This window comes from Ovis aries, chromosome 6 (genome assembly GCF_016772045.2).
Source record: "Ovis aries strain OAR_USU_Benz2616 breed Rambouillet chromosome 6, ARS-UI_Ramb_v3.0, whole genome shotgun sequence".
Taxonomy (NCBI): Eukaryota; Metazoa; Chordata; class Mammalia; order Artiodactyla; family Bovidae; genus Ovis; species Ovis aries.
In genome coordinates, this window is record NC_056059.1 from 23040753 (window position 1) to 23067127 (window position 26375).

Consider the following 26375-nt stretch of genomic DNA (forward strand, 5'->3'; position numbering starts at 1 on the left):
TAAACATAATCTCTCTAGCTTTGAGAAAAGAGATCTCAACCAACATCCCAATGTCACAAGAGGTTTAGGATCATTTGAAAATTTATTCCTGAAAGATTTTAAATAAATAGTTTCTGGTTGTTTTGTAGTAGTGAACTGCTTCCTTTTCAAAAGAGTTTATTTTGAAGCATGCCATCTATTAGTTAAAGGAAATCAAACCTGAATATTCATTGGAAGGACTGGTGCTGAGGCTGAAGTTCTAATACTATGAAGAGCTGAATCATTGGAAAAGCTCCTGATGCTGGGAAAGATTGAGGGCAGGAGAAGGGGACGACAGAGGATGGGATGGTTGGATGGCATCACTGACTCAATGGACATGAGCAAACTCCAGGAAATAGTGGAGGACAGGGGAGCTGTCCAGCAGGTTGTAAATAGTTAGACAAGGCTAAGCGACTGAACCTAACGACAATAACAAGAACAAATGTATTAGTTGTCTGGCACAAAGAGAACAGTAGGTGGTCTGATGTTTCACTGCTGCTGCTGCTGCTAAGTCACATCAGTCATGTCCGACTCTGTGCGACCTCATAGACGGCAGCCTACTAGGCTTACCCTGTCCCTGGGATTGTCCAGGCAAGAACACTGGAGTGGGTTGCCATTTCCTTCTCCAATGCATGAAAGCGAAAAGTGAAAGTGAAGTCGCTCAGTTGTGTCTGACTCTTAGCGACCCCATGAACTGCAGCCTACCAGGCTCCTCCGTCTGTGGATTTTCCAGGCAAGAGTACTGGAGTGGGGTGCCATTGCCTTCTCTGCTGATGTTTCACATGTGGCTACAAATACCACAGAGGACACTGGCCTGAGGCACACTGAGAGCAAACTGCAGACCACAGGTGAAGTCAGCATTCTATTTATTCCACACAGTGCTTCAAGCCATAAATGAAGCGCATGCTTGTAAGGACTCTCTACTCTCCTGATCTCTGTTACTCCCTCTAAGTCTTTGGATGACATCACCCTTGTATTCCCTGCCTGGCTGCAGAACTCATTTGAGTTTTGTACTTTCTCATTTACATATTTCTATTATGTCCGTACTTACTGCATAAGACAAGGCAGCACACATCTTATGTGCTATAAAATCCAAATATGCCCAGAGTCTAGAAGGAGAGAAGAGATAGTCCCACCAAGCTGCAGGCAGGTTGGAGGTGAGTAAGTTAGGTATATCCCTGGAGAAACTGCTCATTACTGGGAACTCGTTTTCAAGAAAGAATTAGATCACTATACTATAAATAAAATAAATTAAAACATTATGAACTATTGATAGTAAAATAGATATTCTCTGAGATTATCACTCTAAGGAAGTAACAGTAATTCTGCTGAAACTGATTAGGGCTGGTGAGAATGACTTCCTGCTGCTGATTAAGGACTGGAACCTGTAACTTGGTGCTCTCTCTGTGTACACAGCTCTCCCCTGCTAATGTACCTTGGTCTTACATAAAAGAGAGTGGCAAATTAAAAAAAAATAAAGAAAGAAGTAGATCGTTTAGATTGTACCCAGACCAGATTGATGAATATTTGGGAAACAGTGTGTGGGGGGGTATCATTTCAAATTCTATAGTATTAAAGATTCATTGATAGGATGGGTTAGTTTAGAAATGAGAAGTTCAAGTTCTTGATAGCAGTTTTAAGTATTTGATGGGAACTTGAGCTGTGAGGCAGTCTTGGAATGGCCTCTCATGTCTCTGCCAGTTTTGAGACTCCAGCAGTGACTCTCGGGAAGGGGGCACAGAGAGGGTTCCTTTCTGTAAAGATTCACAAGCACATAAAACTGCTCCATGGCCAATCATTCTGATTCCCGTGGGAGTTTTCTTGGCTTATCTTTTGTCTTCAGAAGTCCTATTTCCCCAGGACTAACGAGATGCCAACAGATTCCATACTGTAAAGTTTTTCCTTCAGGGATGGTGGAGTGTGCAATCTCAGGGAACTGGAGAAGCAAAAGTCAGCTAGCAGCCAAAAGCACACATAAGAATTGAGCTCTTGCTTCTTATACCACTTGCTTTTTATAGGCCTCCACGCTCCAATTCAATTCGTGAGTACCCTCTGCAGCAGAATTCTATGTGTCGTTTCTGCCAGAGTGCGGAGGTTTAACTTCGTCATTTAACAGTTATGCCATTTAACTAGCACCTCACTTCTGTCATCCCTTTGCCTAAGTGTGAATCCATTTTTATCTCAAAAACCCGTGCAGCTGGATTTTCTGCTTTTATAGAAGTTATCTCAAGCCATGTCTTCCCAGAAAATGGTCCCAGCTTCAGTTTCGCTATACGTGCAGGTTTAACTGAATTCAAAAATATTGAATTCTTTTATTAACATTCATTTCAATTTTATTTTCATATTTCAAATGTTAGCTACTAAAATATAAGCAAGATGACTCTTTTTTGAGGAGGCAGGGTTCAGTTTTGCATGGTTGTGCAGACAGAACAAAAGAACACAATTTAGGGGAGACAAAATTCTAGACAGATTGAGTTCTGAAAATGAGCTGTACAACTAGACTAATTTTACAAACATCTGCTTCTTCCTCTTTCTTTTTCACATTAAAAATGTTAAAAACAATTGTCATGATAAATTAGGTATGACAAAGTTGCAGAGAAAAATGATTAGGCATTTTACCTCCTTTCTTCCAAAGGGCAAACTAATCAAACCAAAACATGCAACCTATAATTTTTGATAGATTGTTTTATTGCATTTAGTTCATTATTTTATGGGGGATATAAAGGTTTTTCCTTCCTCCTCAAACTTATATTTATTATTAGTTTATTTTTAGGAGTTAGTATGAAATGATAACATAATAGTATGAGTGTAACATAATCTTCATTGAAAAGCATTTGTCAGACTATTTGTACATATAGACAGACTCCTGTTCTCTTACTGTAAAAGCTTCAAGACAAACTACAGTTTCTAAAGTTTTGTTCCTTTCAGATCAATTTTTCTTTATAAGATTTTCCTTCTGATCAAGTTTTGGTCAAATAAACATCAAGCAGTTCATCTGGTGGACATATGAACCTAGAGATTGGGTAAGAAAGCAAATTAAGCTTTTCATAAAAATTCTTTCTATTTCCAAGAGACTGGCTAGAAGAACATTTTTTCCTGAAAAATTAAAAGCAAACAACTTGACTGGTCAATGCCAAAGAATTTAAAATATGAAGTATTTACTTAATAAGTATTAGGTAGTCATTAAAATAATATCAATACTTTAAAAGACCACGTGCAACAAAGAGTGTGCTTATTATACAAGGACAAGTACAAAAGCAGGATGCAAAATTGCATATATGGTAAAGTGTTAACCATATCAATATTGTACATATGTCAGTGAAAAAAAAGCACAAAACCTTTTAGTAATTTTATAATCTAAACCATTCTTTCACAGTTAGGGGATTCTTATGCCAATGCAACACTAGATACTATAGCTTTGCATTGCATAAGTAGTAGACCTTAACACACATGGGAAATGGTGATGCCTAAATCTCCTTTTTTTCCCTAAATGGTAACCTCATTTCAGCTCTTATTTATTTATCAGCTTTATAAATTTAAATGCGTTATTCCAAACTGTTGTGTCTCTCTGCATAGGAAAAAAAAGTCCTTTCAAAATGACTGGTATTTCCTTAAATTCATAAATTATTTTAGGAACGATTTAGTCTATTTAATCTATACATGTGAGAAAATGGTATCCTGGCCCTATTTAGCAGGAACTTTTTGTTTCCAGTGTATAGTGAATACTTTTTTTTCTTTTATGATGTCTGCAAAGTAATATTGTTGCTATCGTTCAGTTGCTACGTTGCGTCTAACTCTTCATGACCCCATGGACTGCAGCAGGCCAGGCTCTCTGTCCTTCACTGTCTCACAGAGTTTACTCAAACTCATGTCCATTGAGTCAGTGATGATGGGATGATTCATAAAATATGAAAATTCTGTTTTACTTGAGTTTGAAATAACCCAGTGACAAAACTTGGTAATCTTTTGAGTTAAAATTTATAAAACATTCCTTAGCTATTTGTTGTGTAGTATTTAAAAAACTCTATTCATCACTTGACATAATTTTTTTATTGAGTTGACTTTGTTCTAGTAATATACTCTATTATTTAATTTTAGGGTCACAGTCAAATTGAGTAGAAGGATCAGAGATCGACACACATCTCCAGTCCCACGTATGTATAGCCTCTGCCATTATCAAAATCACCCACCAGAGTGGGATATTTGTTGCCATTGATAAATCTGTACTGACACATCATTATCATCTGACATAATTCTGTTAATTAGCCTTTCTCGTTGAAAAGTCATATATTTTTAGACAAAAGAAAATAAACATTTCCTCTGATTCTTTATATTGACATTTTCTCATGACTGGTTTTCTTATTGGTGTCTTCTCTTGGCTAGATTTGCCAGAGGATTTGCTAATTTACCCCTTTTAAAAATAAACTTTTAGATTTAGTCAACATTTCATATATGTGAATTCTTCAAGTTCTATTAATTTTCAACTTTTACTAGATTTATTTCATTGGTTTTATTACAGTTTTTTTCTTAGTGTTTATTTCCTTTGCTTTCCTTTAATTGTTACTAACTAAAGATTATGGCTATAATGTTGCCTCTGCTTAACATATTGAGATCAGAAGGTGGGTTGAATAGGTCACATTTTTAATGAATTTTAAAAAACTCATACAGCATATTATCAATTAAAGAGCCTGAAAAGCATATATTCTATTAAGCACAAACTGACATTATCTTAATTTTTTTCTATTCTATTTTTTTTTTTTTGCATTTTTACTATTTTATCAAAGATTCAAAGTATTTCTAACATGTCACTACTATTGCGGGTTTTGTCAGGTTCTTTTATTCTACCACATTTTATTTAAATATTATAATGTTTTAATATTTGCCTCATTAAAGAATGCCTTTATTTGGATGACAAGCCTTTATTTGGATTTCAGAATTAAAAATAAATGAAGTCATATTCTTTGTCTAATACTTTTGCCTTGAATTATATTTTTTCTAAAATTAAGATTGAAAATAATTCCTTTGTTTCTGTTTCTGTAAGCAATCATTACCAACCATAAATTTTCAACTTTTGTTTTCTTTAGTATATTTATGCAGTATATATTTTAAAAGCAAGATGTAGTTTGATTTTTCTTTTATCCAAATTTGAACCAACATCTGTTATAAAAGAAAATATATAGAATGGTATTTAGAGCCAAACAAGCAGAGGTACAAAGTTCAGCTCTGTCTTACCCCACCCTGTAAACTTCAGTTTGTCTAATACCTTTACTTACAGGGTTGTTGCAAAGGTTAATAATTATTTACACTTAATTCCATGTTTTATTGAATTCATTATTCACCGCGAATTCTTTAACTCTATAACTTCTATTCGAGCTTTTACTTTTACTGTCATTCCTTTATTTAGAAGCTATTTTGGGGAATATTTTGATGATGACATAGAAATGCTACCTTTTTAAAAAATCTTAGATATCCAAAAAATATATTTATTTTCTTCTTACATGAACAAACTAAACAACTAACAATCTAATTAGCAAGCTAACAAACTAGCAAACTAAATATAAACTTCTTAGGTTGTGATCTTTTCCCAATAAATCATGTAGTCCATACGTCAAATTCTTGTTACACCATTCTCTAAGTTTTAAAACTGACTTTTATTTTTAAAACAGAAAATCTAAGTTAAGATATTTCGCCATTATTTTGGGATTGTTTCTTCATCTGTACAGTCAAAGCTATGGTTTTCCCAGTGACAGTTGGACCACAAAGAAGGCTGAGTACCTGACTGCTGAAGAATTGATGCTTCTTAATTGTGGTGCTGGAGAAGACTCTAGAGAGTCCTTTGGACTTCAAGGAGATCAAACCAGTCAATTCTAAAGGAAATCAACCCTGAGTATTCACTGGAAGGACTGATGATGAAGCTAAAATACTTTGGCTGCCTGATGGGAAGAGCCAACTCATTGGAAAAGACCCTGATTCTGGACAGGAGGACAAGACAGTGGTAGACGATGAGATGGGTGGATGGCATCACTAACAAAATGGACATGAGCAAATTCTGAGAAATAGCGAAGGACAGGAAAGCTTGGTGTGCTGTAGTTCATGGGATTGTAAAGAGTTGGACACGTCTTAGTGACTCAACAACAATCTAGCACTGATCCTGAAAGCTGAATAGTTTAGCTTAATTTAATAAATGAAAATTCAAAATAACTCATACTTCTTTTCAGTTATCTTCTAAAACAGTTAAAATATTTGTAAAATGTTTCAGACTTAGACAATTACCAGTCATTAGTTGAGGTGTAAGGGGCATGCATGAATATTTCACATTATTTTTCTTCTGATAGCTTGATGGTTCTTGGGAAGATACAACCTCACTCATTAAACAAATAATTTATTAAAGTATAATTAACCTGAGTCTTCATGATGAAATTCTTTCTTTCCTTTGACATGGGTTTTGAAGTTATTATATTACTTATATATCCTCTTTTTCAATCTTCTTAAAAGAGAACACATCTATAAAGTCTTGTTCAACAAGAGACTTGGTGGTTGTTTATCCTTTGTTTCCATTCCTTGTGTTCATATCAAATTTTGTTTTCTGCTTCAGGACTACACAAGACTTTGGCAGGTGCAATTCACAACTCAAAATTCCAGGCCTTAGTTGTTTTGTCTGGTGTAACTTTGTTACTTATGGGGGGAGCGTGATTCTTTGGCAATATGTTCTGATAGGTCTACAAGCAACTGACTTCCTGAACAAACAGTAGTTCTTGCCCATCCCATCTTTCCATCACACAGCTTTCTTTATTGTAGGATCTCAGGCTGCTTTCTACTTAAGAGAACTACTTTTTCTGTATGTGTATGGAAAGACCAGAGCTAGAGTGGGGAGAACTTTCAAAAACTAGCACTTGTGATACTGGGAAAGATTGAAGGCAAAAGGGAAAGGGGGTGACAGAGGATGAGATGGTTAGATAGTATCACTGACTCAGTGGACATGAATTTAAGCAAACTTCAGATCGTGAAGGACAGGTGAACCTGACGTGCTGCAGTCCATGGGCTGCACACAGACTCACAAAGAAACATAACGTAGTGACTGAACAACAACAACAAACAGAGTGATAACTGGGGGTCAGAAGGTGAACTACTGATTTTATTTGTTTCAATCTCCTTTGTTCAACTTTAAAATTAATTGGATTAGTATCATTTTTTTTTACTATTAGCATTTTTTTCACTATTAGCTTTTTTAAAGTCTTCGTTTCTATTGTTATTAAGAACTGCATCATTTTGATGCCTTTCCTTCAGAAGCATTTCTGGAAGGCCACTGTGGGCTGTTGACCCATCACCGTTTTAGATAAGATCTCAGCTATTACACAAGTTTTTCCAGGTATGACTTTAACCAAAAAAAACTTCCATAAACAACATAACAAATAGAAATGTACGTTATACTGAAAAAGAGAATTGAAGCCATTATTCTGCGGAGTACACATAATCATATTTTGATAACTTCCCCTTTTCTTTTTAATATATCAAGTATTGACAAAAGCAGCCTGATGAAAATAGCTCAGGGACCAGTATTCTCTTTTTCCCACATACGGGTAATACCATCTGCATTTCCCTAGGTCTCCTACTTACAGAAACTTCTATTATTTAACATTCATCGAACTGCTATAGCACTGGGAACTTAGAAAGCTCATATAAGATGGATTCCCTGACTATATCTTTCCAAAAAGCATGCACACTCCATGAAAAGACCAGCCAATAATGATTTTTCAGTCTGCGTTGAAGAATCAGTGGGTAGAGATTATATTACAAGTTGCAAACTCCAAAGCTTACAGGTGCCAGATAGAGTTATTGAGCAGAGAAGATTTAGTGCCTGCTTGTTAAACACATCTGAATAGTCTTCATTATCAATATTTTTCCTTTTAGGTTTTTGTTGATAGCATGATTCTCATGATACATCTTATTTTCCCAGTTCTGACAGAATTATGAGTTAGAGAAATGTATCTCAGGTATAAGAAAACAATATGGAAAGCATGATGACAAATGATAATATCAAAAGTCATCTGTGGCATACCTCAAGAAACAAGAAAAAAGTCAAATAAATAACCTAACTCTACACCTAAAGCAACTTGAAAAGGAAGAAATGGAGAACCCCAGAGTTAGTAGAGGAAAGAAATCTTAAAAATTAGGGCAGAAATAAATGCAAAAGAAACAAAAGTGACCATAGCAAAAATCAACAAAGCCAAAAGCTCATTCTTTGAAAGGATAAATAAAAATGACAAACCATTAGCCAGACTCATCAAGAAACAAAGGGAGAAAACTCAAATCAATAAAATTAGAAATGAAAATGGAGAGAGCACAACAGACAACACAGAAATACAAAGGAACATAAGAGACTACTATCAGCAACTATATGCCAATATAATAGAGAATGTGGAAGAAATGGACAAATTCTTAGAAACGTACAACTTTCCAAAACTGAACCAGGAAGAAATAGAAAATCTTAACAGACCCATCACAAGCACGGAAATTGAAACTGTAATCAGAAATCTTCCAGCAAACAAAAGCCCAGGTCCAGATGGCTTCACAGCTGAATTCTACCAAAAATTTAGAGAAGAGCTAACACCGATCCTACTCAAACTCTTCCAGAAAATTGCAGGAGAAGGTAAACTTCCAAACTCATTCTATGAAGCCACCATCACCCTAATACCAAAACCTGACAAAGATGCCACAAATAAAGAAAATTACAGGCCAATACCACTGATGAACATAGATGCAAAAATCCTTAACAAAATTCTAGCAGTCAGAATCCAACAACACATTAAAAAGATCATACACCATGACTAAGTGGGCTTTATCCCAGGGATGCAAGGATTCTTCAGTATCTGCAAATCAATCAATGTAATTCACCACATTAACAAATTGAAAAATAAAAACCATATGATTATCTCAATAGATGCAGAGAAGGCCTTTGACAAAATTCAACATCCATTTATAATAAAAACTCTCCAGAAAGCAGGAATAGAAGGAGCATACCTCAACATAATAAAAGCTATATACGACAAACCCACAGCAAACATTATCCTCAATGGTGAAAAATTGAAAGCATTTCCCCTAAAGTCAGGAACAAGACAAGGGTGCCCACTTTCATCACTACTATTCAACATCATTCTGGAAGTTTTGGCCACAGCAATCAGAGCAGAAAAAGAAATAAAAGGAATCCAAATTGGAAAAGAAGAAGTAAAGCTCTCACTGTTTGCAGATGACATGATCCTCTACATGGAAAACCCTAAAGACTCCACCAGAAAATTAGTAGAGCTAATCAATGAATATAGTAAAGTTGCAGGATATAAAACCAACACACAGAAATCCCTTGCATTCCTATACATTAATAACGAGAAACTAGAAAAAGAAATTAAGGAAACAATTCCATTCACCATTGCAACAAAAAGAATAAAATACTTAGGAATATATCTACCTAAAGAAACTAAAGACCTATATATAGAAAACTATAAAACGCTGGTGAAAGAAATCAAAGAGGACACTAATAGATGGAGAAATATACCATGTTCATGGATTGGAAGAATCAATATAGTGAACATGAGTATACTACCCAAAGCAATCTACAGATTCAATGCAATCCCTATCAAGCTACCAGCAGTATTTTTCACAGAGCTAGAACAAATAATTTCACAATTTGTATGGAAATACAAAAACCTCAAATAGCCAAAGCAATCTTGAGAAAGAAGAATGGAACTGGAATCAACCTGCCTGACTTCAGGCTCTACTACAAAGCCACAGTCATCAAGACAGTATGGTATTGGCGCAAAGACAGAAATATAGATCAATGGAACAAAATAGAAAGCCCAGAGATAAGCCCACACACATATGGACACCTTATCTTCGACAAAGGAGGCAAGGATATACAATGGAGAAAAGACAGTCTCTTTAATAAGTGGTGCTGGGAAAACTGGTCAACCACTTGTAAAAGAATGAAACTAGAACACTTCCTAACACCATACACAAAAATAAACTCAAAATGGATTAAAGATCTAAATGTAAGACAAGAAACTATAAAACTCCTAGAGGAGAACATAGGCAAAACACTCTCTGACATAAATCACAGGAGGATCCTCTATGACCCACCTCCTAGAATATTGGAAATAAAAGCAAAAATAAACAAATGGGACCTAATTAAAATTAAAAGCTTTTGCACAACAAAGGAAACTATGAGCAAGGTGAAAAGACAGCTTTCTGAATGGGAGAAAATAATAGCAAATGAAGCAACTGACAAACAACTAATCTCAAAAATATACAAGCAACTTATGCAGCTCAATTCCAGAAAAATAAACAACCCAATCAAAAAAATGGGCCAAAGAACTAAATAGACATTTCTCCAAAGAAGACATACAGATGGCTAACAAACACATGAAAAGATGCTCAACATCACTCATTATCAGAGAAATGCAAATCAAGATCACAATGAGGTACCATTTCACACCAGTCAGAATGGCTGCGATTCAAAAGTCTACAAGCAATAAATGTTGGAGACGGTGTGGAGAAAAGGGAACCCTCTTACACTGTTGGTGGGAATGCAAACTAGTACAACCACTATGGAGAACAGTGTGGAGATTCCTTAAAAACTGGAAATAGAACTGCTTTATGACCCAGCAATCCCACTGCTGGGGATACACAGCAAGTAAACTAGAATTGAAAGAGACACGTGTACCCCAATGTTCATCGCAGCACTGTTTATAATAGCCAGGACATGGAAGCAACCTAGATGTCCATTAGCAGATGAATGGATAAGAAAGCTGTGATACATATACACAGCCATCAAAAAGAATACATTTGAATCAGTTCTAATGAGGTGGATGAAACTGGAGCCGATTATACAGAGTGAACTAAGCCAGAAAGAAAAACACCAATACAGTATACTAACACATATATACGGAATTTAGAAAGATGGTAATGATAACCCTGTATGTGAGACAGCAAAAGAGACGCAGATGTACAGAACAGACTTTTGGACTCTGAGGGAGAGGGAGAGGGTGGGATGATTTGGGAGAATGGCATTGAAACATGTATAATATCATATAAGAAATGAATCACCAGTCTAGGTTCGATGCAGGATACAGGATGCTTGGGGCTGGTGCGCTGGGATAACCCAGAGGGATGGTATGGGAAGGGAGGTGGGAGGGGGGTTCAGGATTGGGAACTTATGTACACCCGTGGTGAATTCATGTTGATGTATGGCAAAATCAATACTGTATTGTAAAGTAAAAAAATAAAAATTAAATTAAATTAAATAAAAAAAGAGTCATCTGTGCCAATGATATAGTAATACAATAGGGAGTGGTTGGAGATTTGAATTTTTACATGAGACAGATTAAAACATGGTTTAAACATGACAAAAATTGAAAGGTTTAATCATGACAAAAAGTTGAAATTACATTGTGCACATTATTTCTTAAATATAATACATTTAGAGGCCAGGTTTGACCACAGTATGGCCTGAGAAACAGTTCCTTTTGGTTAGATTTTGTGTTTCTTTGTGTTGGTTCGAGGTGATTATTATTATAGCACATGGCTGTTCTCATGGGTTCCACTTGTTGTCCATGTCTAAGGTAGGACATAGGCAATCAAATTCTAGAAGCCCTACAAAAAATTAATATGCTCACCTAGGACTGAGAGTTACTTGGATAGGCAGCTGGTTAGGGTGGATGTGATCCTCCTCCCTCCTACCTACTACCCCCATCCCTCAAAAATACGGTTTGCCTTCCAAGCACGCCAGCAACAACACACGCTTGATGAGGTTATTATTATTTCACAGTATGACTGGACATATCTGTGGCCATGCCCAGAGGGGCAGTTAAGGATGCTAAGAACGCTAAACCTCATCAATTGCCATGCATCATCTTTGAGGTCTGACTATGCTAATAAAATGGGATGATTCTGGTGAAGACAGAAAAAGGCCCCTTGGTATAGCCCATGAAAAAAGATAACAATTGGGAAAAAAGTTGTAACAGGTCTGGGAGACATGAACAATCTTTACCCCAGACTCTTATATTATTTTGTGAGGCAGATATTTCCATGTCCCTGAAGCTCTTGTATTCCTCCAGCACCCTCTGACTTGATCATGATCACCTGCTAGTCTTCTAATCACTAATTATGTTTTATAGAAACTTCATTATTTGGCAAGTGTCTAATGAATGAAAGAATTCTTGTCACTTGGAAGGAGGCTTCCCATATTATAGATTTAATAGATTGGAGTTGAGAATTATGTCAGTCCTCCATGAGCTTAGTTAATAAGACTCAGACATCAAAACTCTGATTGATTCTAAACCCACTGCCAAAATTCAGTTCTCTGGTTAGCCACGTTGAGGAGCAAACCCTTGACCACTCTGTGGCGCTCAATTTTGGGAAGTGGGTGGTGGCAGCATATTCTGGGGACAATGCTCTGGTATTGATTTAAAATTTTTCTAATTTTAAAAGTAATTTGGAAAAACTGACTTTAAGACTGAATTTTGATGGAAACTTCTAATCTGTGATCCAAAGTCCTCAGCATTTTTCTTATTTTTTTTTTGAAAATGTGAAAACTGAGTTGAAGAAATCTGTTTAGTTTCCATGGAAATGGTGCCAATTAATTTTTTTCCTTTTCCTCAGGAAAATTCCTTGACTTAGCAACAACGAAACTTCCTGGCAATCCCTTGGCAGTCTTCAACATAGGGCATCTGAAACGTCTGTACTTGCAATGGAAAAATAGTTGGCTCTCATAATTCCTTTCCTTTCAGTAAAAAAATAATATATACTGAAATAATTGAATAATTTCCTTATCCTTTAGAGAACCTGTCCAGTCTCTTCAAAAAATCTTGACTCTGACAAACACTTCACACAAGGGTCTTTGTTGTTGTTGTTGTTGTTGTTGTTGTTCTCTACCAAATAATTTATCATTGGTGAAGTATGTATTACTTTTCCTATTACACCATGAAATCCCAGGATATTTGAAGAGTATTCATTAATTTAGGCATAAGCAGTTTTGGTTGCTAAGTATGTCCTATGGTCTGGATGGTCATAAATATCTGAAAAAGTTTAGAGAAGAATGGTTGGACAGAGTAAGTCCATTAGGTATTTGATTTTTAAAAATTTCTTTCCAACTGTTCTTTTTAAAAAAAATCTTTGTTTAATTTGTTACGATATTGTGCCTGTTTTATGTTTTTATTTGTTGGTGGGGAGGCATGTGGGATCCTAGCTACCCTGCCAGGGATGAAACTTGCACCCCCTACATTGAAAGGTGAAGTCTCAACCACTGGACTTCCCAGTTATTCTTGTTTTTTTCTCTAGATTCTGATTTCAGATTGCAGTCACCAGGAAAGCTTTGCTTTTTTCCTTTACATTTTGTAAGATGTAATGTTCCTCTATCCTTGAAAACAGAACAATATTCTCTTCCATTCTGCTGAATTACTGATGTCCACAGTTAAAGGAACTGAGAAAGGAACTGCTTTAAGTTGACTAATCAAAAATATCATCAATAATTGGATTGAAATATCTAGACAGAAAAGTTCACACAAAAATTCAATTAAAATTTTCAGTATCCTAATCCCCAAGAATTAAAAAATAAATCAAGTTATCATTGATCTTGAGGAAGCAAATTAAGTAACAGGATATGGACAGATGTTAACCCAATAAAATATTTTATAATTTAGGTTCTTGTTTCCTTTCATCATTCCCTCTGCCCCTTTTCTTCTGAGTAAACAAGGGATTACTCTTCTATACTTATGGTAGAATAATAATAGATTTCATACAGCCTTCCAAAACATCAGCAGCCTTTCCTTATATTGCTCTCTGTGGACAACCAGAGGATAATACATCAGGCATTCTGAGATCCCTTCATTACACTTGCCACTTGTTACCTTCTTCCATCTCCTGTGGCCTTCTTCACATCATCCCCTTAATTCTAACATGATTTAATTGAAGTATGATAATTGAATAATTTGCTAAAAATGCTTCATGGGAACTTTCTCCCAAAGAGCTCAAAGTATCCCCTCTCTTTATTCTTTCCAGAGTTCTATGAGATGTGTGGAGGAGTCCAGATAGGAATAATCTTCTCTACTTTAATTCTTCAATAGCTGTTTGATCCAAGCTATACAATGCTCTCACATGGAGTTCTGCAACTATTTCTTAAGAGAGCTAAAGGCACAGTGGGAGGATAACAGTAGACTTAAAAAGATATTTCTTTCCCTTCAAAATAAGAAATCGTTAGATATAAAAAACTGCCCAGTAAGGAGTTTTTTGCATATGAATTTATGAGCAGTATATCCAAGTGATTTGCGGGAGACTGGAAGTTCAGGCGCATCATGTGCTGCATTCAAATATCATGTATTTGTTGGAAGAACGATATAAGCACAATGTCGCTGTCATGAGAAAAGCCACTTGAAGTGATGGGTGAAGATTATTCATTTAAGGACACACCTCTCTTGGAGGATGATCCAGGGCATCCCAGGAGAAGTCCACTGAGGTCATGTATTCAACAGGTCAACAGGTGTTAGAAGTTGGTGCAACCAGTACCTCGCCATTTACATAATGGAACAAAAAGAGACTATGGAAGTGGTTAGTGGCTGCTGGTAAAATAACTTCCAGCTTTATTTTAATGTCTCTCTCAGTGATTTACAGGTAACAATTTTAAGGTAACATTACTTGGAGGCCTTATAAATAGCTGAGAAAAGAAGAGAAGCTAAAGGCAAAGGAGAAAAGGAAAGACATATCCATTTGAATGCAGAGTTCCAAAGAATAGCAAGGAGAGATAAGAAAGCCTTCCTCAGTGATCAATGCAAAGAAACAGAGGAAAACAATAGAATGGGAAAGACAAGAGATCTCTTCAAGAAAATCAGAGATACCAAGGGAACATTTCATGCAAAGATGGGTTCAGTAATGGACAAAAATGGTATGGACTTAACAGAAGCAGAAGATATTAAGAAGAGGTGGCAAGGATACATAGAAGAACTAAACAAAAAAAACTTCAAGACCCAGATAACCACAATAGTGTGATCACTCACCTAGGGCCAGACATCCTGGAATGTGAAGTCAAGTGGGCATTAGGAAGCATCACTATGAACAAAGCTACTGGAGGTGATTGAATTCCAGTTGAGCTGTTTCAAATCCTAAAAGATGATGCTGTGAAAGTGCTGCACTCAATATGCCAGAAAATTTGGAAAACTCAGCAGTGGCCACAGGAATGGAAAAGGTCAGTTTTCATTTCAACCCCAAAGAAAGGCAATGCCAAATAATGTTCAAAATATTGCACAATTGCACTCATCTCACATGCTAACAAAGTAATGCTCAAAATCCACCAAGCCAGGCTTCAACAGTAGTGAACTGTGAAATTCCAGATGTTCAAGCTGGATTTACAAAAGGCAGAGGAACCAGAGATCAAATTCCCAACATATGTTGGATCATCAAAAAAGCAACAGAGTTCCAGAAAAACATCTATTTCTGCTTTATTGACTATGCCAAAGCCTTTGACTGTGTGGATCCCAACAGACTGTGGAAAATTCTGAAACAGATGGGAATACTAGACCACCTGATCTGCCTCCTGAGAAATCTGTACTCAGGTCAAGAAGCAACAGTAAGAACTGGACATGGAACAACAGACTAGTTCCAAATTGGGAAAGGAGCGTGTCAAAGCTGTAGATTGTCACCCTGCTTATTTAACTTCCATGCAGAGTACATCATGAGAAATGCCAGGGTGGATGAAGCACAAGTTGGAATCAAGATTGCTGGGAGAAATATCAATAACCTCAGATATGCAGATGACACCACCCTTATGGAAGAAAGCAAAGAGGAACTGAAGAGCCTCTTGATGAAAGTGATATACAAGAGTGAAAAAGTTGGCTTAAAGCTCAACATTCAGAAAACTAAGATCATGGCATCTGGTGCCATCACTTCATGGCAAATAGATGGGGAAACAGTGGAAACAGTGTCAGACTTTATTTTTTTGGGCTCCAAAATCACTGCAGATGGTGACTGCAGCCATGAAATTAAAAAATGCTTGCTCCTTGGAAGAAAAGCTATGACCAACCTAGACAGCATATTAAAAAGGAGAGACGTTATTTTGCCAACAAAGGTCCATCTAACGAAAGCTACAGTTTTTCCAGTAGTCATGTATGGATGTGAGAATTAGACTATAAAGAAAGTTGAGTGTCGAAGAATTGATGCTTTTGAGCTGTGGTGTTGGAGAAGACTCTTGAGAGTCCCTTGGATTGCAAAGAGATCCAACCATTCAATCCTAAAGGAAATTAGTACTGAATATTCATTGGAAGGACTGATGCTGAAGCTGAAGCTCCAATACTTAGGCCGCCTGATGCTAAGAACTGTCTCACTGGAAAAGAACCTGATGCTGGGAAAGATTGAAGGAAGGAGGAGAAGGAGATGATGGAGGATGAGATGGTTGAATGGTATCACCTACTCAATGGATGAGTTTGAATAAACTCTGGGAGTTGGTGGTGGACAGGGAAGCCTGGCATGCTGCGGTCCATGGGGTCACAAAGAGTCAGACACAACTGAGTGACTGAACTGAACTGACTTTGGAGTGACGTTATTTCAGAAGTGGGTTGAGGTTAAAAGCATCAGTACGTGTTCTTTGATTATCAAAGCGTCCAGCACTACCTCCATTTCTGCCGCCTTTTATGTTCTGCATTTCTGAATCTTAACCAAGGGCTTATTATCAGAAAAATATTATTATAAATCACCTGCTAGAGTCTCTCCTTTCAAAAGGAACCTAGTGTATCAGAGAAGACTGGAAGCAGCCAGCTCCTATGGAACCAGAGGAAAACATTCCTCCTGTGTCAGATGCCTGTGTAGCGACAATGTGTATTTCTTTTCTGCATTACAAATAAATAATTATTTAAAGGAAAAACATAAAAAACAAAAATCGTTGGATCCAGTGCCTCAGGCAAGAGAACCGTGAGAAAAGGGTACAATCTTGGAGTGGAGTTCAATGCAGAGCACAGAAATCCCATGCTGGTCTCCTCTGGGGAATCAGTCATCTGCCCCTCCTACCAAGTTAAGCTCTAGAGACTTCTCTCTAAAGGTCTCTGAGGTGTGTGAGAGAATTTGTCTTACTTGACCCTCCTAGAGCTGTGATAACAAACAGCATCATCAACATCACCACAAATATCCTCATAAGGCCTTTGTGAATTTCTTTCCTCTTGTTAATTAAAATAATTTGCTTTTATTAACTAAAAGAATATTCTTGCATTAATCTTTTTATGGAAAAGCTACTTTGGGTAGGATAGTGACTTAAGAGTAAAAGTAATCAAGTGCACAGCTATTTACTTCTACGTCAGGAGACTTGAGTCAGTATTCATAAAACTTCTTTAACTCTTACTTAAAGATGATTTAAAAAGTTGAAGTTCATATCAATACCTTGTTTCTTAGGACCATGGAACTTGTCACTATCAGATTGTCTTCTGGCAGCCTTTTGTTGAAACACTGTAAAAAATAGAACACATATTATTTATTGAACAGAAACATTAAAAAGAACAACCTGTAGAAGACTCTAGGAAAGTAGGATGCAATACTTCATTTTCCTTAGTAACAATTCCTGAATTGTATTATTTTTTTAGTAGGAAGATTATTAGATTTACAATTTTCTCATTTGTGCAGCTTATCAGTCATTTCAAAAAGCCTCTTCTTTGCTCAGAGTAGTATAATACTGATGGAATGCACCATTAAACTGTTCAAATCAAGATATGATTCCATTTTGATATCAGGTAAAGATAAAAGCTGCATTTTGTTAAAAGTGATTAATGGTAAAATCACGTGAAAAATTCCATTTGTATAGAAATTACTCATGCTGACTTTTTGGTGATAAGCAAGGATAATAGATTGTTTCTTCTTAAACAGATGAAAAGACTGCTGTATTTCACAGATGTAATAATAAAAAAGACACTTTATTCTTGCATCATCTAGCTAGACCTCAGACCTATTAAAGCAGCTTATTCGAATTACTTCATTATCTGAAAAGTGCTTTGTTCTCATTTATTATTTCTCGCACAGAATTCTGTGAGACAAGCCAGCATTACTCACCCCATTTTGCAGATGAAAGATAAGATTGATTGTTTAATATTTATTGAGTACCCACAAAGTTCTGTATACCTTCTGGCATTTGTTAATGAAAAAGTCTATAGCCTTTAGAGCTTGACTCTAGAAACTGAACATCCCAGAGTCCCATTTATTTTTAATGGGTAGGCTAAACTACAGAGTTTGGGAACTGCAAGAGGCCTTGGACGACTGATCCAATGTCATATATTTACAGATGAGGAAGGTGGAAATAACTAACATTTAAAAGGGTTACATAATATCGAAACGATCCCAGAACTGTTGTTGGTGGAGATGTGAGTTGGACTCTCAAGCCTTGCACTTCAATCTATTGTGTGGTTCTTCACAGCATTGCTGCCTCTCGTCTTCCATAATCCACAACTGAGGACATACTGTTCAGGGAATATAACTGATATTTTATTACCTATAAATGGAGTCTAATCTTTGAAAACTGTGAATCACTATGTTGAACACCTGTAACTTACAGAATATTGCATGTCAACTATTCTCCAAAAAAGAAAAAGAATTAGAAATCACACAAGGAAACAAACCACAGTGACACAAAGTCAGCAAAACAGCATATCAAGAACTAAATGTAATGAAACACTCTGAAAGAAACTGTAAAATAAGTATGTTCTGTCAAAAGAAAAACAGCAAAGAAGAAGCCCTAGAGAGAGGATTAAAAAGAACCTTAGGGTTGGACTTTCCTGTGGTCCAGTGGTTAAGACTTCACACTTCCAATCCAAGAAGCGTGAGTTCAGTCCCTGGTCAGGGAACTAAGATCCCACATGCCACGTGGTGTGGCCAAAAAGAGAAAGAACCTTAGGGCATTTCCCATATGGTTGTGTCTCTGCTCCCCAAACAGCTGCCTGTGGTAGCCCGACCGAGGCACACAGGAGTGGGAGTGTTCCTGCCGGAGTCCAGCCCCCACAGGATCCAGGGAAACCCGAAGGAGGAATGGCATCAGGGATTGATTTAGAGAGAGATAGATAAGGAAAGAATGTTGTAGATAAGAAAATAGAGGAGAGAAGAAAAGAGGCTGATGCTCCTTGGTTTATACAGAAAATCACTAAAGTATCAAGACAAGAGACTTCCACCATCTATGTAAGGCCACAGGTGACCTCCTGGTCTCCTGAGGGAGTGAAGACGCAGGGCGCCTTCCCGTTCAGGTCTTAGAAACCCAGACAAATAAGTAGACACAGCGGACCTCTGTACTCCAGATGGGAACTAGCCTGAAAGAGAGAGTAAGAGGAGGAAAATGATTGACATGAGGAGACTAAGCTGTTTCGATGAGCGAGATCCATAGCTTTATTTTCAAAAGGTACTTATATACTTTTTTTGTATATAGAGGGAAATGGAAGATGCAAGGTCATACAGAGTCAGCCCAACATTCCAGCAGTTTTGCCCTTATCGAAACCAGGATTTTTCTACATACCTTTTCCACAAATGATGTTGTATACAGTATCTTCTGGCCTTGGAGGCCTGTGAACATTTTATGACCCTCTTTTGATAAAGGCTGCTCAACCAGAAAACTTATTTTCCCTCAAAGTGTTTTTTCTTTATATTTCTAATCTATGTCAGCCTCAGAAAATGCCAAACAGAGTTATGTTTTTCACAGAGCAAGGTGCAGTGAGTTACAAGAAAGAACCAATTAGCTCAAAAGTCTGATATGGTTAAATTCAAGGCTACACTTGTTTTTCTTACATTCTCACTATATTAACTAATGCATTCCCAGGTGCACAGTGGATAAGAGATATGGGAACTTAGCAACAAGCATTGGCCCAATAATGAAATCCTACATCAGCACTACTCTAATAACTTTTAACCCTTTGAAAGGCTCTACGTTTTAGGCTTTCTGTGCCTCTCACAGTTGGGAGGCTGTAAATAATCACATGCATAGCTGCAAGGGTCTCGATATACCTGCCGAGCAAGCTAGAATGCTAACAGAGGGGGTTTGATTTGAAATATTCCTCTCATGTCCAGGAGACTTATTAGCTATAGCCCTAAGTTGATTTTCTCCAGTGAAAGGTGGTCAGGGTTAGCCCCCTGTTAATGTCAGAGGAGTTGGCGAAAGTCATGAAACAGTAAAACAGACAGATTCTGGTTTTGGGGTAGATGCTTGAGAAAGCCTAGGGAGCCCCTTGAGTTCTGAAGCCTTGCTTAACAGTTCTCTTCCGCATGACCTTGTCATGGGTGGGATCTCCCGTGGTGGCTCCCAGCATGTTCCAACTGGATGGATGGCGCTTGACCACTCTGCTTGGGAGATGCATCCCAGCAGTATTTTGGCTTCTTTGATTTGAGTATTCTTTAAACTGATCTAATATCAAGGTCATATCTGTGAGGAATTCAGATAGCACTTTTTCAAATTTAAGGAAGTTCCCTTTGTGTGTGCATGCTAAGTCACTTCAGTTGTGTCTGACTCTTTGTGACCCTATGGACTGTAGCCCACCAGGCTCTTCTGTCCATAGGGATTCTCCAGGCAAGCATACTGGAGTCCTCCAGGGGATCTTCCTGACTCAGGGACTGAACCCACATTCCTTATGTGTCATGCATTGGCAGGTGGGTTCTTTACCACTAGTGCTACCTGGGAAGCCCAAAGAATGTTCCCTAAACCATATCAAATCAACTATTATTTATTATGCATATATACTTTGCCAGCTGTTGTCAATAGAAAGGGTACCCTGCCCTACTGTCTTCCTTCAAATAGGTGAAGGAAATATAGTTTCAGTGTATGATGTGTTTAAGAGAAATTACACACATGAAATAACATTTTTGGTTGCAAATCAATTTTCTGCTTCAAGTTAGTATTTGGAAAACATGCTAAATATAACTTACTGGCAAGTTCTGGGATTTGTGGCTTACATTTTTTCTCAAATAAAATATACTGATGGATATATGGTATACGAATACATTTTAGGATAATAAAAGCATTTTTTACAAGTGGTGCTTGATTTTTTTCATTGGCCAGTTCTAAAAGTCTTGAAAAAATAAAACACTTTTGAAATTTGAATAACATGTAGACACTCTGGGTCTTTTCACCAATATTGTTAAGACAGGAACTGAGACTATCTCAGACAAAAAATAGCTGTAATATGGAATCATTAAAATGGATAAACATCTGCATCCAAAGATAAAGTCAGAAAACAAATTTGTCCAATAAAATGCACATTTGTTGATAAGCTTTAAGAACTCTGATAAATTGTGAAGCTCTGATAGAGTACTGGTAAATAGAATTACTTTTTCCAGCTTTTGGCATTAATTTGTTAAAAATCACCTTATATTTTGTTGAAATACATTTTGCTGACAGTAAATATTCAGACTTTGTGAAATATAGGAAATGTTAAACAGGTAAACAGTCTCAGTTTCTAGATTGAGAAGTTACAGCAGTGTATTTAATGTTGACATTTAAGCAGCTATTGTAGCTATAACATCGTGAAATGGGGTGTAGGACTGGAGCAGAGGATAGGATGCTCTGAGGAGGATGATGATGAGCGTGCTGATCACAGAACTCTTTAAGAGAAGGACAGGCACTAAGTCATGCTCCATAGTATTGTTGTTTAGTTGCTAAGTTGTGTTTGACTGTCTGCGACCCCATGGACTGTAGCCTGCTAGGCTCCTCTGTCCATGGGATTTTCCAGGCAAGACTACTGGAACAGGTTGCTGCTCCCTTCTCCAGGAGATCTTCCCGATTCAGGGATTGAATGAATCCACATCTACGTTGGCAGGCGGATTCTTTACCACTGAGCCACTGCGAAGACTCTCTGTCTGTCTAATCTCCCTTAAAATTCCCTCCTAACTCATCTCTGGTTCCATCCACTACAACTGCTTCCCTCCTTCCACCTACAGACAAACCTCATTTCCTTACAAGAGCTCAATTAGCAATTAACATATTTCCGAACACACCATTTCTCATTGCTATGAAAGTTAGGAGGTGTTTTTGAATATGAGTTTATCTTGGGAAGATACTTATATTAACTTGTTTCCTGAAGAAAGAGCCAACCCACCCAAAGGACGACCAGTACAAACACGCATACCAAGGACACATGCTCTATTAGCCTTAGGAAAAGATATAAATTCCAGAATTTGTTAATCTTTCTTTTTGTAGTAAACATTAGCTGAAACATTTAAATTATGTCTGCCAACAAAATCTTGGTCCTAGAAAGCTTTATGCATTTTAAGCATAAAATGCATAATGTTTATAGGAGACAACTAGAAAATTCATGTTATAGGGAGAACCAAACATTGAGTATGAATCACTCAGGTTCAGATATGAAAGTATTATTTTTGTACAACAGGATTTGTGGTAAGATGAAAGTCTGTTCTAAACATACAGTAACTGAAAAAAAATCTGAATACCAGAATGGTAATCAACTTGGAACAGTGGAAGGAGTGTAGCTTTATCTTAATATTAACAACATGCATGACATGGGAAAATGACTTTTTCCCTCGGGCCTTTATTTCCTTTGCCAATGAAGTTAAGGCTAAGATGAGATGATCTCTAGGGTCTTACTCAGTTCTGACATGCTAAAATGCTACCAATTCTTTTTTCCCAAGCCCATCAGGCCTTGGGAAATTCCTGGATAAATTCTTAAGTGCACATGAATTTAAATAAAATGCATGGTTTTGATGAAGCAATTCTTTTTAGTGGAGGTTTAGATGAACAGAAACAATAGAAAGTTAAGTCACAGACTAATGTTAGTTTTTTGTAATATATGGAGGTGGCTCTGTCCCCATGTGTTTGAAATCTTGGAGAATATTATTCTTGACAGTATTTTATTGCGTCAGTGTTCAAACAATGCTGTCAAGGCAATTATGACATAACGTCAATTTGGATGATTCTCTGACTGAGTGAAACCTTATTTTTCTCTTCCTACCTAAAATTGGAATTTAAGGAGAAAGAATAATGAATGCATTATTAGTACCTTTCACTACCTTTAAACATTAAAAAAGTCCATAAAGGAAGAAAAACAATTTTTGAGGCTCAAAATAATCTCAAACAATGCAAATGCCCCAAATACCAACCCATTTATTTTAAATGTTGATAGAATGACTTCCGTAAAATTTTCTCTAGAATAGAAATGATACTGAATGGGAAAAATTTGCATAGTATTAAATACTCAAAATGTTAAGCAAAGCAGAACTAACAGAAGAGCAGAGGAGGAGGAGAAGGTGAAATATAACGAATTCACTTGCACTATTTGTCTTTCCAGGTTGCTTCTGCAAGAACATTGTTCATGTCAACCTCATTAGTGGCCTATTTCAAGCAAACAGATTCTTCCAGGGCTGCCCTTCTTTGAAAATCTGATAAAGCTTATTTGGAATTATTTTATAAGTGGCTAAGGTAATGGAAAGTCTGTGCAATAGCCAAGTGCATTCATAAGGAAATGAATTATAAACCACAAAGCCCTTGATGTTCCATGCCCATTAGAAGTGTGAAATGAAATGTTTGGAGCTGTATACCTATCACTGTTGATAGTTCCTGAAACCAGGGATTTGATATGAAATATACAGATTGGTATTGTGCTTCAGGTCCTTAGTATAGTAGCATTTATTAATCACTCTGCCAACTTTCATTAGATTGGTAACCATGTAGCTAAGTGCTGTGCTAGGTCCTAAGGATGCGAAGGTAAACAAGACATGGTCAGTTTTCATTCTGTCCTCCATTTTTGGTGTCTTATTTTAAGCAAGAGTCAAACGTGTCATTAATGCCTACTGATGAGAGGACAGAGATGAGAAACAGGTAGGAAGGGCAGGGGCCATAATGCAACCTCCACAGCCCTACTCTGCCTGCCTTGTTCCCCAGTCTGTACCCTGAGCATGCTGATGACAAAAAGGCAGAGTGAGGTAAGACAAGCAATGTAAACAGCTCCTGTCTAGCCAGCAAAGGCAGGGAACAGAACGTTCTAACCCTGTAAGCAGTCATACTAACGAATCAAATCGAAGCTCAGGGAAGAGATGCAGCCTCTTTGCAAATGGATCAAGATAGACTGAGCACTCCTGTCAGCTTAAAAGCACCATTTCATTCTGTTAGCAATAGTTGTGGGTTGCCAATTTTAATAAATTTATCGAATGCAGGTCACCACATTTGAATAGGTGTGTGAGGGGCGGCATGGTCACAAACAGAAATAGTCACATCAGCCACATGATATGAAGGTCTTTCATCTGAAAGCAGTTTACTGACTGGCAGACATAGAGCCAGGAGTTGCGGGATTTTGGGGGGAGAAGAGGATGGTGAAGATCTACAAATGGTCAGGCAGCACATGTGAAGTCACAGAGGTGGTTAAGGCATACTTGGGAGATTGGTGGTGATGGGAAGTTGCAAAGTACATATCTGCATGAAGGAAAATAGTACAGAAATTCTAATTCAGTGGAAATATCAATGAATGCTTTGGCTTCTTAAGGAGAAAACATTAATTTTCTTTCCAGTTTGTAATGGAAACTTTTAAGTCTGATAGATGTGTTCCCATAAAAATCTCCCAAACCAGGAAATCTCACTATTAATTACATTTTCTACTTCTAAGGAACTTAATTTTTATTTAGGTAGAATACAAACTGCTTTGATTTGCATATTTATCCTTTTTGATGCAAATAAGAATGTTTCTGTTCTTGAAATGTTTCTTATTAAGGGAGTTGGGACATTCAGAGAATGACAGCAGTTGGTTTATGGAATTCTGTGGCATTAGAGCTTGAGTCCATTATAATGAGTGTTTAGCGAAGTCTACACTTCACTACTGGGCAGGCAGGTCTGTCTTCCTCTTGAACCAGGCAGGCAACATTTACTGAATACCTACTGCTTACAGAGCACTGGGGGCTAATTTCTTCCCCTAGGATTTCATGTGGGCTCACTATTTGACTTTACTTTTTGAACATCTGTATTCAATAAAAAAGGATATTAGTGTAGACATTAATGATGTCCCTAGTAATTTTTCTTTTGTGTCAAAGGGAAGTTGTTTAGGGACTTCCCTGGTGGTCCAGTGGTTAGGGATATTGATTTTTATCCCTGGTTGAGGAACTAAGATCCCACAAGTTGCAAGGCCAAAAAAAAAAAAAAAAAAGAAAAGCAAAGAAAAGTGGTTTGGGTTGTTAGGAAGTCACCGCCATCCACTAGAAGCTGTGATGAGTTTACCTTTTGGTTCTCTGGCTTCTTTTTTTTTTTTTTTGTGCTTTATATCAGGAAATATTGCTGTCCTAATGGGGTCGCAAAGAGTCGGACATGACTGAGCAACTGAACTGAACTGAACTGAATAAGTAACTAGTAAGACCAGGTCACTCTCACTCTGAATAAACATTAAATACTAGTTCTGCCAATAAGGTTCAAACTACAAAAATGCAGATTGAAAATTTCAAAAGGACAGGGTTATTTGAGATTTTCTTGTTTTTTATGGTAGATCTGTATTGCTATAAACTTCCCTCTTAAAACTGCATTTGCTGCGTCCCGTAGATTTTGGAAAGTTGTGTTTTTATTTTCATTGCATTTTATTTTCTGACTTCTTCATTAACACATTGTTTTTTTTAGTAGCATGTTGCTTAGCCTCCATATGTTTGTGTTTTTCCCGTTTCTCCCCTGTAATTGATTTCTACTTTCATACCACTGTGGTTGGAAAAAATGCTTGATATAATTTCTATCCTCTTAAACTTGTTGAGACACATTTTGTGGCCTGGCATATATGCTAGTAACATCTATGTCTTAGCCATGACAATCAAAAACGTCTCTAAATATTGCCAAATGTCTCCAAATGTCTCCTGGAAGGCAAATCACCACCAGTTAAGAACTACTACTCTAGGTCAATCGGACTTCTTATTAAAATACAAATTTAACAGAGATTCTAGTATAAAGAGACACAGATTTGATCCCTGTGTTGGGAAGATCCCCCTGGGGGAGGGCATGGCAACCCACTCCAGTATTCTTGCCTGGAGAATCCCCATGGACAGAGGAGCCTGTCAGGCTATAGTCCATAGGGGCGCAAAGAGTCGGACATGACTAAAGTGATTCTTCAGGTACACAAGAGTATTGTACTTTAAGAGGTAAAGACCAGAATTCTCCGTGTAAGCACAGCTTGAACATCTGTTCTTTTGCAGAGCTGCACCAGAACCCTATCCATATCTTACAAATGATACATATATCCTTCTATCCTGAGAACACCTGTGATATACTAAGTCCTGAAGATTAAGTTTTGGACAAAGTCACTGGGCCAGAGAATAGAATGCAAGGCACTTGATCTAAGGCTTACTTTAATACATGTGCCCTTATCTCTTCACTAATGAGGATAGAT

General features: G+C 37.1%; 1 protein-coding gene across 3 annotated transcripts in view; it reads right to left on the reverse strand.

The window, feature by feature from the left end:
* BANK1 (B cell scaffold protein with ankyrin repeats 1) overlaps nt 1-26375 on the reverse strand; it is a 329439-nt gene that overhangs the window by 22972 nt on the left and 280092 nt on the right. For all 3 annotated transcript variants that reach the window (XM_027970855.3, XM_042251204.2, XM_027970854.3), the window contains exon 11: nt 17428-17493. In XM_027970855.3, the coding sequence (XP_027826656.2) occupies nt 17428-17493 (66 nt within the window). The remainder of the gene's footprint in view (nt 1-17427; nt 17494-26375) is intronic.